We start from the raw sequence: 18,774 nt of genomic DNA, 5'->3' as shown, positions 1-18,774 counted from the left end.
TATGCAAAATTGCACACAACCCTCATTTCGTCTAAACGGAGCAATCAAATTAATTCTTATACTCTACGTGATAGTATTCCGCGTCAAAGACGTCAGAAAATGGAATATGGTAATCCCTGTGACCTATAAATTAGCATTTAACTGATATTAAATAAGTGGTGTCACCTTCCTCCCTCACCAGATCTTTTAGTCGCACATCTGTATGTGTGCTCCCTATGCGTCAGACGGAAATTCGGCGATTCTCAATATCGGACTTCTTTAAGGATTTTTCATTCTTTGTACTACGGTTGCTATTAATTTCTACGATTCGTTCTCCTGCAGTAAAAAAATGGAATGCATTTTCTCAGGAGCTATTTGTGATTGGCGCCGCTTCATTTCTCTCCCCTTGGCCGCCGTGGCTATGTACACGGACCGAAACAACCGCCACCCTTAGAACTGTCATTTCTTTCATCGTCATTTTTCCACTTGATATTTTAAAAAAATGTCTGTTTTTCGTTGAATTCCTTTTTATATGATCATGCAAGTTCATGCTATTACTTTTGATGAAAGGATAAAAACAATTGAAACAAGGTGTACAAATGGAAGGTTTAATGTAATTCGTTTTCGCTTGGCGATGATCAGATGATGATGATAATGATGGAATGATGTTCGGTGATAAAGGTGATGAGTTGAAGTATTACCTCGAAAAGTGGCACAAAATGAATTTATCACCAGGGTAAGAAAAATAAATTGAAAAGAAAAATTGGGGCAAAATATGAATATAGATTGGAAAAGCGATGGTCGAATATAGTTAATTCCCGGAGAAAAGGTGAAAAGATTGCCAAGGTTGCTGTAGGGAATACTAGTATACTATACGTAACGTCGGGTGACTGAATGAAGAGGGTGAATGCACTAATGAATATAGAGTGGGCTGGGTTAGTCTTAATTAGTGTTACAAATTCGAATTCTTGAATGAAATGTGCTTCTCTTCGATGTGTATCCAGCCACCGGAGAGCTATTCTATTCTAGTTTTATTTTTAATATGCACTATCTTACTTTCATTAAGATACGCAAAGATTTCTCAAAGCTTTAAGTCTGCCAATTCGTTTCAGTTCTGTAATTCATTTTCACTCAGATCGGTAGACCCCACTTTACTAAAGACAAGGTAATGGTTTTACCTCTACTTTTAAACATTGAGGGCCGAAGAGGATAAATAGGAGGCTGTTGTAGGAGTCACACTTACAAACGCATTTAGGAATATAAAGATGGTGTATGAAATGTGCGCACAGAAGCGAAAGGTGACATTGAAATTATGAAGTTGATGCAGAAATTGAACCAATTTTCATTTACTTATTATGTTGTGCAGTACGTGTTCATCTCATTAAAATTCTCTTGCTGTAAACTTTTTTCAAGTTTTTATATGCTCTCCTAGTGTTGGTTATATTTATCCACCATGAGTATTAGTTTTTTGGGGGAGGCGACTGACAGCCGAGGTCATTTGCGCCATTGGGGATGGGCAGGAAAGAATTAAGGGTGGAGAGAAACCCGGCGTCGGCATTAGCCTACTATTAACAAAAGGCGCCAAGGGGTCCGCAGCTTAACGTCCCATCCGACGGACGGCGTACTCACTCAAAGTGCCCTCCACGAAGCACCCCAAGTAGGGATCATGATAGCACTAAACAACATCGGCCACCTCCGGGATTCAAACCCGGGCCTTCTGGGTGGGAAGGCGGTACGTTATATAGTTCACCATCCCGATCCCCTATCCACCTCGATATGACCGAGTTATAGTTAGTGTTAAATAAGGAAAATTTCATTCCCTTACCAATGGGAACCGTGTTTTCGCATTCTTCTGCTTCCTTCATGGACGAGAAGGATTGATATGTGACGTCACCCATGACCTCGGTGCTCCCATAGAAGTTGCAGATGGTTGATCCATGGGGAAACCTCCCGAAGAACTCCTTGAGTAGCTCTAGGGGTAACACCTCTCCACTGCAGACCCACAACTTGATGCCTCTGGCGTGGGTTGCTATCGGATCCTCGGCAACACCTTGATTGGCTCGGGGTTTGACACAAAGCAAGATAGCCCTGAGCAGAGATGGAACCAGAACTAGCCTCCGGACTCCCCATTCCGCCAGCAGCCGGAGTAGATCTTCTGGGTTTCGGGAAATAGCCTTGGATGCCACTACTAATCCGCGGCCCCTCAGCAGCGGTGAGAAGATCTCGGAGACGGAATCCACAAATGTGAGCGCCGTCTTAAAGCAAGTGGCAACCCTTTCATCTTCAGCAAAGGGAAACATTCGCCACTGCCAGTGCAGACGGTTCAGAACGGCCCTGCCGAGAGAGAAACGAGGAATAATCAATGAGATACAGATGCCAATGTAATTCAAATTATTTTTTGTATCCATCCATCCCAAAGATCCCCATTTGATTTCCTACCTATGTGGGATCTTTACACCTTTTGGTGCACCCGTGCTTCCAGATGTGTATAGGACTATGGCAGTCCTTTCCATTTGCGTATCTTCCGATCCTCGCAGCTTCTCCCTGTCCCCAGGGTTGGAATCGGGCATTGTCCTGCATTCCGCGGTAAGAGCCCCGAAGTCAGCCGTCAGAATGGTGGCTTTCCCCTCGTCCGTTGTCGTGTCCAGGTCCACTCCTCTATCTTTGATTACAAGGAAGGGCCTGGAATCCCCCAGGATGTGGGCGACCCTGGCTGGAGGGAACGTTGGGTCGATGGGCACGTAGGCGCACCCCGCCTTCCAGCAGGCGAGCAGAACGGTGACCAGGCGATCGCTGGGGTGCATGCATACGGCCACCAGCGGCACTTCTTCGGTCATCTCGGTGGCCTTGGCGATGATGCCCCTGGCAAGCCTGTTGGCGTCCGCGTTGAGGGCAGGGAACGAGACGCTCTTCCCGTTGAAGATGACAGCCGCGTCGCCGGGGGACGCCCGTGACGCCGCTGATTCGAAGATTTTGTCCAAGGGAAACCATTCTTCTGGCTTGATCGATTCCCCCCTAAGGATGGACAGCTGTGGGATGGAACCCATGCCTCGGAATAGTCTGCGAAAAGAGAATTCGGGCATCAGTTAGCACACTCATTCCCTCTCTAGAATCATTCGTCTTTTTGAATTTTCCGGTGAGACCTCAATTAAGTGATTTTTTAAATTTAAGTTCTGCGAAATAAGGCTATGAGGGTGAATAATACGTTTTGATGATTGGAGACGGAATGCTGTGGATATTTTTAACTTCCTCATCCCAAGATGCAATTATTGTTCCGTCATTACAAAGTTATGTAATTAAAAGGAAGACGAGCCAGGCGATGTGTTTTCAAGAAAGACGAGACAAAAGAGGAGTGTGAAAAAATATGAAATTTTGTAGGAGCACTAAAGGGAAGGTACCTTAAAAAGAAAAGATATAATGGCTGAGAACGTATGATAGTTGCTCGGACGTTATTTTGTGAATGTATTTTCAAAAACGGAATGTATAGAAACCATGCTCGGCGTTTAAGTTGAAAAATCGACTTGTGGTGTTATCCTTTTATTTGAATGAAAATGAAGTATGGCCGAGGATGGTTTCTGTACAGTGTGTTTAAGTAATTATCAGTGCATGAAATTTAGTGTGAACATTGAATAATTGGACACTTCATTCTCCTCGTCTGCCTTGTATGCTGTAAAAATTGTGGCAATGCAAGAATCCCTTTTCTCTCTCAAAATTCATGGACGCATGCAATTGACGTAAGACATTTTGAAGTGCCTGAAATTACACGAAGTTGGAATGACACTGAATGCCAATATTTACTTAATATTCTAACGGCTGGTGGCCTAAAGCCCCCGTGGCGGCTTGCAGGGTAAAATTCAGGTGCAAAAAAGTCCTGAGTCGACTAGTACTCTTACAGCAAAACTGGCGTCACCGGAGATTACCACTAATATATGAAGGAAATGTTTACGTCCCATCCAGGGTTCCTTTGAAAGTTCTCTTAAGTCAACGAACCGTTATTACTCTTGAAATATGCGTTATAAATTTGCTCGAGCTGAAATATACACGCATCATGCCCCTCTCTATAAACGAAAAAACTGATAAATATTTTGATACATCTGAGCGTCAAGGCATAGATACTGTATTATTTTCCTCATGCTAATTTTGAGTCTAAATTAATCCGTTTAAGTTCTTACCCACTTTTATTACCATACAATTATCTTAAGGGCATACCGAAATTACTCTGGCTGCATCATTTTTAAATCATTAAATTAATGTCGTTTGATATATTTTCCCGGCTTGGATCACGCTTTGCTGGAAGAGAGGAGCTAATTTGTAAAATGTAATGTTAAACTAAGTAGCGTATCAAAACTATTTGAGGAGCTAGGTTGGGAATCACCCACGGAGCGAAGGTTAAATTACTGATTAAGTCTCTTGCATGAATTGGAAGGATGTCTGTTTACTAATGTGCTGAAATTATATTATTAGTTCCATTGTTCTACGCTGGGAGAAATCGTGTGAATAAAATAAGAGAGCTTAAGAGTAGAGCAGATAGATTTGAGATGTCATTTTTACTACGAACGATATGGGATCAGAATACAGTTGTCCGACCTCTGTGGGGGAAACAGTATTTTGCGTCAAATATAGCCGGGAATGTAATAATTCATTGCTTGCAACACACACCCTACCGGTGGTTTGAAGGGTACTACGTTTAAATGAATGAAAACTTCCGTTCAGAATATACTTGCGAGTAAATTAAACCTTGCGTTCAACTCTTTGAAGTTTCACGCTCAAAAGAACATTGAAAGAGCGTCTTCAGAAATGTTCGATGAAAGCAATAAAGATTTTCAGTCTGTCAATTGCGGCGGAATTTTTATTTCAGCTTCGATAAGCTGGAATTAATAACGAATGGATGGCGATAATTCGAATGTGCAACGCTTTATTCCAATAGAAATAAAAGTATAACTTACTGCTAATAGGAAGGATACTTGTTAGAATAACCTCAGAAAAGATAATAATGGATTTTTTAAAACGCAAAACGATAAATTGATTATCGAGGACCTTGTAGAAAAGAGGCCTATGTAAAACAAGAAAAGCTAGTCTTAATTGGCCATATTATAAATGGGAATAGTTTATGGACAATCGCAATAGAAGGGTAAATAGAGAACGAGGCCAAGGACAAACTAGAGAAACAAGTGATGCAATACATCAATACAATCAAGTGGTGAAAAAATGAAGAGATTGGCAGCTATCCGAATAGGAAGAACAACTGCAATATACCAAATTTAGACATTTGTACTAAGTTTTAGGTTGAAATGCTAGACGACAGCATGACGGGGAAATTTCTTTTAGAGACGACATTATTTCCCAAGATACGGGACGGAACTGCTTCCTCGAATTTTCTCTAGACTCTTGAAAAATATATTAAAAGCATAGTTTAGTTTTCTAGATGGACGATGAAGTTTATACCTATCGGATGAATTCACTGAAATCAGAATAACCGATTTACAGAAGAGATTGACGAGGTAGTGGTGGATTTCATTTACCATACCATTTTGAGGAAAGATAGCGCAAATAATTGTTCCCGCGACCTGTTGCATGAATGGCTATGATAGCCGGACATGAAAAATTAAAGGCATAAGGACATTACCTGAGGCGATAAGCTGATGAGAAGCAGTAACAAAGAGATTTTTGGACAACATACTCGATTATAATGCGATAATTCTTAGCAAAACGCTGACGTAACTTTCTCTCAACAACAGATATGGGCGTCGTTAGTTTTTTGTGGTTATTTGGGCTCCCACGCGGCCACGCTTTCACGGATCGCCATTACCTGTGGAGTGGCCGCTGATTTGGAAAATCCAGTAAACCATAAAAAAAGGGGAATTAATTGGACTGGGAAAGTCCGTTGAGCCGAAGAAAAGATCTGAAAATATTTTGGAAAGTTTTTTGAAATTACAAGTATTTGAATTAATTCTCATTAATGCACAAATTTTTGATTTTGTTTGATAAAATATACCGCATAAATTCATTTTCTATCAATCGATCATTGGTTCATCCAGATTAATTCGATTATCAACTTTTCAATGTTTTGATAAACTTATTTGAAATTTACATTAAATGATAAAAAGGTGCAACCCAAAATATAATTATGGAGTAATATTATCTCACGAAAAACAATCCCCCTTCTGATACCGGTAGCTAAATTCTCGTGAAGGAGAATAGTTTCGATACTCATATTTGGCCCTCTATGGTATCATATCTATTTAGAAAGGTTAGATTAGATCAGTAGTAAGGATATGGAACTTGTTAATCAGAAATATCCATTCAAGGATATGAATTCACTACGAATGCAATACATACATCCTTGTATTCAATTGGACCCCAGGAAATTTAAACGTAGACATTACCAAATATCGGTTTCTATGATTATTCTTGACATTAATTGAAGTAAAATAATTCAGTCTACTGTGACTTAACATTGGGAGACATTTTATAAATGAAAATGCACTTCAAAATGATTTGCTCTGTCATCATTTCCAGTTGATGTTTGTGCATGCAAATTGAGATGACTCTCTGAATCTACATGAAGGCAGTTTATTTTAGCCGTTAAAATACATTTAAGTGATATTAGTGCATATTCGTCCAAGGTTTTTCAGGTGAACTCTCTCTATAATATAGGATGCCATTGTTTTCATGATATTTTCGCCATCGGAGCATCAGACGTGACGGATAGGGAAGGTTGTGGAAAAGACTGGATGAAAAAAGGAATGGATCATATGGGAAGTGGGATTAATTATGGGCATACTACCTTGATCAAAAAGTTCCCGGAATAACCACCGTGTGGCGCTCCCATCGTTCCGATTTGAGTTCTGTTTTTTTTGTTAAATTGGTACATCTGTTGTTGATATTCCCTTTAAATCTTAGTGTCATAACTTGACATTTGCAAAAGTTACGTAGCCAAGAGTACATCTATCTCTGTGTGTGTTGGCGATTTTTTACAATTGCAGAAATGGATTTAAATTTGCAACAACGAACTTGTATTAAATTTTGCGTAAAAAACGGATTTAGTGGCGCACGGACGTTGGAAATGTTGGAAAAGTGTTTCGGCAACGATTCTCTAAAAAAAAACGGTCGTTTACCAGTGGCACGAGCGGTTCAGAAGTGGTCGTGAGTCAATCGGAGATGATGAACGCAGTGGCAGACCATCGACATCGAAAGTCGGTGAAAAAATTGATAAAGTAAAAGAAATGTTGGTCAATAACCGCAAATTAACCATCAGAGAAATAGCGGAGGACTTGAACATTGCCTATGGATCCGCCCAAGACATTGTGGTTAATGATTTGGGTTTCCGTCGTGTAGCAGCAAAGTTGGTGCCAAAAGACCTCAATTTCATGCAAAAAAGAGACCGTGTTGACGTCGCAAAAGACATGATTTGCGAGGCTGAATCCGATCCCACATTCATCAAAAGGATCATTACTGGAGACGAGACGTGGGTTTATGAGTACGACACGCAATCCAGACATCAGGCAAGTGAATGGCGTTCACCAAATGAGCCGAGACCAAAAAAACCACGTCGTTTTCAGTCAAAAAAGAAGGCAATGCTGACGGTTTTCATGGATTACAACGGTGTAGTGCATCATGAATTTTTGCCACAAGGCCAGACAGTAAACAAAGAGTATTATTTGGGCGTTATGAGACGTTTGCGTGAAGCAATTCGCCGAAAGAGACCAGAAATGTGGGCAGAAAACTCGTGGATTTTGCACCATGATAACGCACCGTCGCACAGTGCTATCATTATTCGTAATTTTTTGACGAAAAATGCAACAAATACCATCCAACAGCCACCGAATTCACCTGATTTGGCTCCCTGTGACTTCTTTCTGTTCAATCGAGTTAAAAAACCATTACGGGGAACGCGTTTTAGCAGCCGAGAGGAAGTAATGGAAAAATCGCAGGAAGCACTGATGGACATACCGAAAACCGAATATAAAAAATGTTTCGAGGATTGGATCAAGCGCTGGCATAAGTGTGTTGCAGTCGATGGGGATTACTTTGAAGGGGACAATATAGATTTAGATGAATAAACTTGTATTTTTAATTTTCTGAATAAATTCCAGGAAATTTTTGATCAAGGTAGTAGCTTTCATTTACTTAGCGCGGCGTGTCTTTGGATTTAAAGTTCTATATTATTCGTTCTATATTATTCGTTTATTTGCAGTGCTCCGTATGTAAATTGAGGACGAAGAAAAATACAGTACTGAGTAAATAGAGGTTGGAAAATCTAATTAGGCCTTCAATTATTCTTAGGCAAATTATTTAATCATAAGCATCTTTTACCTAAATTATTATGTAATTTTTACCTGAAGTTCTGCCTTTCATGGGCCAAAGGCTTTATTTCAACGTTATAACCTTGCACCAACCATAACATTGCTAACCTCCGCCTAACGTTGATAACATATTTTACTAAGTATTATCGCGAGACAAGTCCATCTGGAGTTACCAGCAATCATTCTAGAAGGCCGTAGATGATAAATAGTGTAAGAGAAAACTCCACTAGCCATTCTTGGCTCATTTTTTTTAAATGAAGCCAGTGGAGTAGTCTCCTTGTGATTTATGTACTTCCGGAATGAGAGCTTTACTTAACAATGCTTTCGCAGAATTACGTAGGTTTCCTTGTAATGTCATCAGCTGGCAAAGGTAGATATCACAAAAACCAGTCATCATTATAGTTAATTCCCACAGATTGATCATTCGAATGCAGATCTTGTTTCGATAGAATGCAATCATGCGTATTTTCCACTAAAAATTTAATGAACGCGGTATGCATATACCTCTAATTAACTTGAGTTGCAAAAAAAGTAATATATGGTTATCCTGATCTAAATGATGTTGAATACATGGTGACCTTATCTGATTTCCATTCAATTGATATTTGTAATAGATGCTAAAGATTTCACGTTTCAAGGTACTCCTGAAATAAAGATTCAATTATCTGATTCTAGACTCAAAAATTATTTCCAGGCACATGCAGACGTAAATATTTTTCCCGATACAATACTAATATAAACATGTATGCCCATATGGTTCAAGTACCTGAAGATGAAGGCGCAACTATGTGAAGCACTGACGAATCATTCTCTTTGTACCACTTCCACAAAAATTTAGTTTATCATACATTCGGAGCATTTTTCTGTCTTCAGGACCTCAAATACTAATTCGACCTTCCGCGTCCGTCGCCTTTGATCCGGCTAACACCTGCTGTTGCGAATCCTTGAGGCAAAAGAAAATAAGTATATTTTTGCCTTCTAGTCAACCTGTCGGTTCATGAAACCGGTTTCTTCAAAATAAAACAACGGAAGGGTCGAAGAGTGATCGGGACAGTCGTCTTCTTCGAGAGTGACCTCGCCCAATGAGCGGCTTGTTGGGGAGGGCGTCGTGCTGACCTAGAGGAGATCCCGGAAGTTGAGTGAGGTGGGCATGGTGAAGGGTCCAAAGACGGACGAAAATATACCGGTCTTACATGTCGGCTTCACGTGTTGGTGGCTATCTGGTTTCGGTAAGATACATGCGGTGGGACACGTTACGCGTTTAGCCAAAACCACCAAGCAAAATTTTGGCCTTGGATACATGAATATCATGGGATTCAAAATTCTGTAGAAAATGGGAGCGGCATCGCTTGAGTTCCATATTTTGTCTTCCCAATGAAGTATGATCTTTTATCTTCCTGGTTGACCTCTACATTCGAAAAAGGTGTAGGTAAGGTCTATTTTTTTATTTTCCTGGTTTCAAACAGACATGTGTCTTTGATAAATAAATAAATGGATGAAACAGTAAGAGAAATGAAGCGAGAAAATGCCGTTAAAATGCATAATATGCATCTCCAAGTAAATACTGAAGGCTCTCCTCCTGATTGGTAGATCAGCCACCATTACAGGACTTAAAATGTCATTATTTATGATATTTGTGCTCCTAGTGTAATTTTTGAGCTTAAAAGAGCGATATTTCTGACGATAAAAGTAACTTATCCTCCGTAGTAATGAGCAAAGATGCTATACGATAAACAGCACACAAAAGAATTGATCCTAGCTAAATTTCTCTAGTGAAAAAAGTTATTTCAAAGAAAATTAAATTTGCCTAGGAATCTTGGGTGAAGAGTAAGCAATTGATAAAGAGACGCCATATACATTTGCACGAAGATGTAAAGATAATGATATGGAGCGTGATGTTTTAAAAATGCATAACGTTGTCTTTGAGGAAAGAAGCATAATTTGCTGACTTTTGTGTTGCGATATGGAGAATATTAGCCAGATATGGAGTAAGACAAACGAAGTGTTGGATTGGGGAATACGGGAGCATTTTCGAGGAAATTAGAGAAGGAGGCAAGATGTAGATAGCCCGCATAAATTATGCGGTAGTAGGGTGCTGAAGACTGCGAGAGATGGCATAAGATACATGCTAGGTAATCAGCAAAGATGGGGCTTAATAATATTTTTTCAATAACTAAAAGTTATTTGCTTCCTCGAAATGTTTATTTTTTTCTTATGTTGAGTTGACCATAGACTAAGTATTTCACATCCTTCATCCAACTCCTATTAAAGTTGATTTTTGATGTGTTATATATTTCAGTACTGGTTTTCATCGACTTCTTTTAATCTTTGACTCTGAAATAGTAATCATTTTATGCATTAGGGAGAGCTGTGTAGTTACGATTTCCTTAAGTGAAATTAAATAATTCATATTTCGTGACCAAATATAATGGCGATGATTCATTCGCTTCTAGAGTCGAGTACTGTGTTTAGAAATGACTTTAGCGAGATTATCTTTATACTCACCTGAAACTTGCAATGTTCAACTATAACTTACGAAGGGTGCCATTCTATTGTACATGAGATAACCCTAAAATTGACAGTAGGGTTATGGTAGAGATGATAGAGAATTGTTTTATTTCATTTCTTTAATTTTCCTTAATATTTGGCCAAAATGCACTATATTATGAGAAAATCAAATTTGCACTTTTCCGCAGGTTTATTGGTGATGTCCTTTGTTCTTCTCATAATGACGATTTTCTGCTACATCGCGCTTTAGTCTCTTGAATGTATGCACTACATTATTCCCGGCCTAAACTTTTGAGTTCATTCATTCGGGTGAACTCATTCATACAACGACAGAAGTAATTTCAACGCGTCTTAATATTATAAAGCCAAAATTAAATGCTCGTTCCTTAGATGCCAGAAAAGTATTTTAGTTACTTATATTGAAAATAGTACACTATGTAATTTTATGTAAGGTGTAATATAAGTTTATAGGAGGATTTATCACTCGACAGAAGTTGAAAAAGCTTGTAAGTATACTCGTTTTGGAAGAAAACGAGTCAACATTTACCCTAAATATTTAATTGACTAAAATTAAAGTAAATATTATCTTTCAGTGACGAAATTGTTTCATTTGATCAAGTTTTACTATAAATAGCTTAAAACATCCATCCTCTTCAACAAATTAATTATACTTCAGTCAACTTTTTCCTCTGCTAAATACATATTAATGGTGTTTTCTTACTACAGAAATTATTTCAGAAAAATATAAATAAATCGACGTATAAAAAAGCTTTTATTCTTTATTGATGCCAAGAATGAGTTCATTACTGCCACTATTCCGCGTCTTTTTATTTTATTATTCGCTCATATTAAAAATATATAAATCCCTTTGAAATTCATATTTCTCTCTTTAACGTAGATATGATAATACCGACGTATATATTAGGTGTCATATCTAGTACATATTTAAAGATATAAAACGACGAGATTTCACCTTCTCTGTTGTAGACGTCCTCAGGCCAGGCTGAAACATCGCCATTAACAAGATGTCAACGCGGAGGAAAGCCCAACTCAAATTAAAGTGATCATTTAATTCCCTACAAATTTATAGGCGAGAGTTACATATGCAGTCATATTCGTAGTAGTAATAATGTGGTTTTTGGTTGGTGTGTCGGCAGCAAAGATATATTTGCCAAATAAATTTGCATCATGCACAGCCCAATATTTAAATATTAGTTGTTTTGTTATGGCATACCAGTTACATTTTGATTGATCTCATTCCCTGCTCTCTCTTCACCACTTTGAATTTTTATGCGCAGTCAGTCAGTCCTTGTATCCTTAGGGAGCCGTATCAGAACTGAATTCTGAGAAGAGTAGAGCTCATTTCAGAGGTGGACCTTTTCTCATTTTTGCGAGTTTTTCTCTGGGATGAGGTGCTGATAGCCTCAATTTTATCCCGAGTGTCTGCATTTTTCGGCCATTTCTCGATTCCCGTAATTTTTTTTATGATGTCTAAACTGAAAAATTAGTGTTATTCTAAGTGTAATTTCTTTTAACGTTTGCATTCCAGAATTATAATACCAAACACAACAGGTTTCAGGCCAATGAATCCCGGATTGTCTAGTAGTATGCTAGCTTATAACTGCGGTGCGCAAAAAATTTAAGAAATAAATACTTCACGCGAACCTATCCTCAAACCAATTTGAATCTCATACTTCCAATAAATTTTGAATTCACTTTGTGACTGTGATAAGTGTGACCGCAGAAATTATTGCGTCTGTACATGATACTAGTATGTTCTTAGAAACCTTTAGGAGATAAAACAATGAACAAAATTTTTTCCAACTATAAATTCCATTATCATTAATTTTTTTATCATTAATTATTAAATGAGCATTGGTGCCCAGTAGCAATATTATGGTAAGTCAATGTATTTTAATTTGCATTTCGTTAAAAAGAGTAAGCAGATAAATGTTATGATAGCCGGGATTTTGAAATGAAACTGATTTTCGTAGAGACTAATACGAGAGTCATACAATGATGAAAGGTGTTCACGGTGTAAGAAGGACTGGGTTTGTCTAAGTAAATGATGACTTCGAGTGAGACATTGCATCGTTGATTTTATTCATCATATCTTTAAATACATATATTCCTCAGTCTATGCCAATATATGCCACGATAACTGAATTTTTATTTCGAATGACAACGTGATGGGTGAAGACGTGCCCGTCGCTAAAATTTTAATCCTGTAATCGAATACCATTTTTTTAAACATAAACATGGCCTGAGTGAGTACAGAATTTCGGCCATTTTCCAATTCGTGGCAGAAATACGTAAGTCATCCAGAATGAACAACTCCAACCTTAATGGCCGCATTCGAGGATACGATGGACATGTCCGCTCACAAGGGGAGAAATCGAAAAAGTTGAGATTGAGTCCTATGAGGTCAATGTGACAAAACAAGAGAAACAAACTGTGAATTCCGGGAAACAATCTCCCTCCAAGGGCGCAGTGGCGAAAGGAGAGAATAATCATAATTCAAATAAGTATCATAATTCTTCTATAACACGATAAATTTGCAATTTTTTTTCTATTTTAGATGACTTTTTCGTAATTAGAAATCAAGAAGGCGTAGCTTTAGTTGGATTCTAGGATAATACTTAGAATACAAAACTTTGTCTTGTTATCTTTTCAATAATACATTTTACGCCACGTTATTAGAATTAAAATGCAAGTCCCCGGACAACTAGACCTTTGGCTTTGAAGTGAATAACGTTTATTTTTTTCGCTTTGTTTGCCATTCGAGAAGGAACTCATAACGCGTCGATGACTGTGATAATGAACTTGAGTTCTCGATACTCGGATAAATTACCGCTAGCGTCGTCTTTCCAGACAGAAGATATGGCTGTGAAATAGGAAACGGTAAATGGAAATTCAGTAAGCAGACGGTTAGGTAGTATTTTCGCATCATAAAACACAATTGTGAAATGACAAGCATGACGGGAACACGCCACCTGACTTCGCGCTTGTAGGCAGAGTTTGTGCTGTGAAATGGGAAGAGTTATGTACCAGCTGTTTGTGTAGTAATTATATGATCAAAGCGAAGAGTTGAATAGACAGAGGAAATAAATTTAGTGACATCAGGAAAAGAGAGCAAATTGATGACGGTTATCGGTTTTTTTATTTTATCACGATACAGATTTTGTTTCTTATCGTCTAATAATTTCAACTTGATCGATTGGGCGCATAGATATAAGTATAAAATGAATCTGGGAGTCCAATAGATGAGCTTCTGAAGGTCGGGTAAGGGAGAACACTCAACTGAGTTAATGCAGTAGAAGACAAAAAGTGGAATGGCAAGACATGAAAATATATGTAGAGTTATCGCTTCAATTTGCTATAATGGGATCAGGTTCGTAAATGAAACTACTTTAAAGTCATGCGCACTCTTTGGAATAATTTACGAGAATTAGAAAATCATAATGCCTCAGTAACACAAAATAAGTTACAGGTTAGGATGGGCAACATTTTTTTGAATATTGCTTTTCTTATGACAACAAAATTTACGGGTCAAAATAATGACTGCCTCTCTCGGGTAGTACCTAGAGGAGCCATTCACCTTCATCATCCTATTTTGTTTTATTCAAAAGGAGGAAAATTGAGAGTTAAGGTGTTGAATGGAAACAACTACCTTAATCTAGCAATTGCATTAAATTGCACCACAGTTTTCAATCAAATCAAATATCATCCATTTAAGGATAGAAGAGGAGAAGGTTGAAAAACATTCCGGCGGTGTTTGGCCCCACGGGAAAATATGGCATTGATGGTTAGGAGGTCGTGGTGGTTAGTAGCCCGTTCCTTTGTGGTTTGGCTGGGACGGGCGATAAATGTCGTGGCCGGCGACGTCTCCTTCGAAATAGCTAATCACTGGAAGGGTTGCGTTCAGGAAGGTGGCAAAATATTTGCGGACGAGGAGAAAACTGGTTCGAGAGAAATGTAGCGAAAGAGAAACGAGCTCGTTTCGTTTTTGGAAAGAGGGCGAAGAGGAATGTGAAAGCCCCGAGGCTGACTCGGGCCGGGGAAGACTTTTGGGTACAAAATGAAATAAGATGAAACGAAATTTTAGGGAGAGAGAGAGAGAGAAAACTCCATTTTGAAGACAACCATTTGGAAGGACAATGTGAATGAATAGACGTCTGTTTCTTGTGCGTCCTTCGAAGCAAAATTCCGCGTACTTTTTCGTTTTGCGTGGGCTGGGCGTCATGATCACAGGTAGTGAAGAAATGTGAAAGGTGTCTCAGTGTGTCTCAGTCTCGAAAACTGTATCTCGAAGAACAACGCTTGACAATAATGGCCGAGAGGACACCCCAGTCTCCTAAATAGGGCTCATGAATGAAATTTGTTTTTAAAGAATTTGATGGTTTGAGGCTCTACTTTGTGAAAATTCATGATCCCTGAACAAAAAAAATTGGTAGTTTTTCCCACAATTTTTTGTGCCTGAAAAAAGACCTAGTTTATTTATTCAGTGGATTTGTTTTTAATTGGTAATTTTACTTATACATGGAAGAAAGGTGGCAGGTTGTAACAATTTCAAAATAAGGTGCTAATGCAACTTCTGATATACATATCGAACGTATATTACTTGTGCATCAGTGTTGAAACATCAAATGTAGTTTTCTTTTGATTCCACTAATCAATCATTTTAATATTTTATTGAGCTATGTTAAATTTATTTAGTCTCATATGTAAAAGTACGAAGTAATAAAAACGATATTTTTCGAAAACTTTGAATGCCAAATCAGGTCTTGTGAATTATTTTACGTACTTTTTTATGCTCAGCTGAATGAAAAATAAAAGAAAGTTATGTACTGACCGCATTGTTCCCTAAGAGGTTCCCGTTGTCAGTGGAGGGAGGAACTGAATGTGCTATCATGGATTCAATGACAGATTTTATGCGATTAACGGGGTAAATTTAATATCATGTAAGCAAGGCTTCGTTTCTCATAGGAGTGAATTGTATGATAGATTCAATTTTATCGTTATTACAATAATGGCTAATGCGCAAAAAGGGTGTACTCTGCTATCAAAGGCACGTGTTCCCGTTTAAAATTCTTATATCGTACTTTCTTTTCTCATCTTTGTGGTCGGCACCGAGTTGAGCGATTTTTACAATTTCTTAGTTCTAATTAAAACTAATGACAAATTTGTAATCAAAATATTGTAATTGATAAATGCAGTGTCATTTTAATTTAAAAAATCAATGGCACTTGCTAATAACGTTAAAAAATAAAGATACAGCACTATTTAGCTAGCCTGTCATCACGCTACAACCATTGGTATCAATGCTAACACAATGCCTCAAATGAAGGGCGTGCTTATGTAAATTGCCTAGTTTCGCGTTTGTAAATAATTTTCTATTTAGAACATATTCCATGAGTAAGAAATCTTAAAGATTACTGCACGTTGATTGACAAGCTAAATAAAGATGGAAGATCTTGTACTTTCGAGGCGTACCTGTTGGGTGAAATCCTATCAGGCCTTGGAATATGTGCCATTGTTGCGGCAGCAATGGAGGCACTTGCCCAGTGGAGAACTCGATAGGATTTAAATAAACTCAATGAAGAGTACAGAAAGTTGAAGTCCTAATACTTAATTATGCATGACATTTGTGAACAGACTGCCATCATTTTTTCATCAAAATTTAAGCTCAAATTTTTAAAACTTTATTATCTACGAGTAAATATTAATTACTTCATTTCCTCGCAATAATATTGCTACTATGGAAGTTAATTTAAATGAAATACTCGATTCCTAGAAGGTTAAATATTTTTGTGGCTGAATTCTATTTGAATAATGGATATTATTCTTCCAATTTCCGATTCACATCTCGTATTATATTCCTCGCAATTGTTTATTTTCATAAGACCTCTCTACAATTAGCCGTGCTATGACCATCATTTCACTTCCATTTTAAAGCTGTTTTTCGGAAATCTAGACGTACAGTAACCTAAATACTTAAAATAGCATTATGATGAATCACGGTGGTATCAAACGTGAAGGCGTCAAACTAAATTATGTTTGATTTTCAACATTGAAAATTAAAAAACTTACCTTAAGCGATTTTCTTCTTTTCCCTAAGGTCGATTTTTTCGCAATATTTATTGGTGAATGGCATAGTTGTTGTATCTACGTAAAAGTAATTTGAAATTTGATAGCACCTTAAATGTGCACATTGATTAACCACACATCAGCCTATCCAACACAATCAACAGTACTTCTGAAATTAAAGAAGTTGGGAGGCGGTGATAAATACAAGTATTCCTTTTGCATGAATCACCAAAAACTCAAATGCGTATAAATCTTATCTTAAAGTTCAATCTATCTATTTAAATCATATATACGAGGTAATATCACACGATTCACGTCACCTATAGCTTTGCGTAGGCCCGATGAAATCGGTTGTGTAATTAATTCAATACTACGCACGATGCTGGTAAATACAAAGGTATTAATTAATGCCGCATCAGAAGTATTAGTGGCAATATTTAAAACACCATAGCGCTATGTTGGGGGAGATGGTTCATGGCATTTTATTGAATCAAATATGCCTGAATTACCATTCAACATTTTTTTTTACTCGTAATAAAGGAAGTGGAGGAAGTCGAGAAATTTTTATAGACTGGAAGTCGTCCAAAATTTCAGGAATCTAATTTTCACATGATAAAAGCATGCGTTGCGAGGTTTTATATTTATGTTGTAATAATATTGATTGAAACCAATTGGTAAATAAATATTCAATTCGCTGACCATCATTTCTGTTTTAAAATCAACATGAATAGCTTGGGTGATAATTTTCACAGTTTTTAGAAGCATAAAAATCGCATAGTTACAGAATAAAAAGCTTTGATCTATTATTTCGATTGATATCAAAGTTGTTTAATGGCAAGGGAGTTAATTCCAGAAATTTTGAATATAATTTTTTCCATAATGTGCAATCCATAACAAAGCCATTTTTTTGCACTGACAACCTAACAAGTTTTCCTTTCGGTTTTAGAGTAAAGTGAATTATGAATAGGAAATTTAGCCATTGATAAAGTATGGGAGAAACTACCAGATAATTTTTCCTAAGACTTATTGCTAGTAATTTAGTCCATTTTATTCAATTTAAGCCGACGAGAGATTTTGGAAAAAAACGGAAATTGCCCAAAAACAGGGATATTAAATTGAATTGTGGCTAGTATTTAGGCATCTTACCTCAAGTTCAACAGTATACCATTGACGAGACGTTAACCCTTGGCATATTTCATTTAACTATTCTGTTTCCGATTTTTAATCAATCTTTCCTCTTCGCCACGATTCTTTTCTTCAATAATAATTCCCTCCTTTGTTAATGCCGAAAATGACCAAATTCAAGCGCTTCACGCGACCATCCGACACCAATTCAATCTCACTTGTTTCAGCAGGTAAAACCGAAATTAACCTGTTGCTTCAAAAATTGGGAGAACTATCTAACAGTAAAATATACGTACTTAGTACTCATATTATGATTTTGAATGCTGCTATAGCTTAGGCTATGCGATAACCCAAAGAGCTCCCTTTACTCGCAGGACAGCGAAGAATCCCATTGCCGAGCTAGGAATGTAACCGGTAACATTTGGGTTGTCTGGTTGGTGTATTACCGACAGAACAGCTGCGAGCTATTTGGTAAAATATCGTTTTGTATGCAAACAGACAGTAACAGCGATAAAAATAGCAGTCGTTTACATGCGTAATATTACGTTATGTGATTTTAAGGTGACCTTTGACTTTTATGCAACGCTTAAGAAATAGTCTCTCTTATTTCCCATTTAAACATTATCTTTTATGACTCTCGGTCCTAGCGAATGATTTTTGCAATGTAAAAAGCTCGCTTGGGTTGTTAGTAACTTTTTCCTCCACATTTCACTTTAAACCACCCTGAGAAATGTCGTTTGCATGACGCGGTTTTCATGCACTTTCGTGT

The 18,774-nt window shown here is 37.6% G+C and overlaps 1 protein-coding gene across 2 annotated transcripts in view; it reads right to left on the bottom strand.

Annotated features, from left to right (window-relative positions):
- Positions 1–18,774, bottom strand: part of e (nonribosomal peptide synthetase ebony) — a 61,234-nt gene that overhangs the window by 28,260 nt on the left and 14,200 nt on the right. For both annotated transcript variants that reach the window (XM_071584677.1, XM_071584676.1), the window contains exons 2-3: positions 2,419–3,039; positions 1,805–2,313 (exon numbers count right to left, since the gene is read on the bottom strand). In XM_071584677.1, the coding sequence (XP_071440778.1) occupies positions 1,805–2,313; positions 2,419–3,026 (1,117 nt within the window). In that variant the 5' untranslated portion in view covers positions 3,027–3,039. The remainder of the gene's footprint in view (positions 1–1,804; positions 2,314–2,418; positions 3,040–18,774) is intronic.

This window comes from Hetaerina americana, unplaced genomic scaffold (genome assembly GCF_022747635.1).
Source record: "Hetaerina americana unplaced genomic scaffold, ioHetAmer1.1.p SCAF_2, whole genome shotgun sequence".
In the NCBI taxonomy this organism is placed as follows: Eukaryota; Metazoa; Arthropoda; class Insecta; order Odonata; family Calopterygidae; genus Hetaerina; species Hetaerina americana.
Note: the sequence above shows the minus strand (reverse complement) of the source record. Positions and strands in the feature narration are given on the sequence as shown.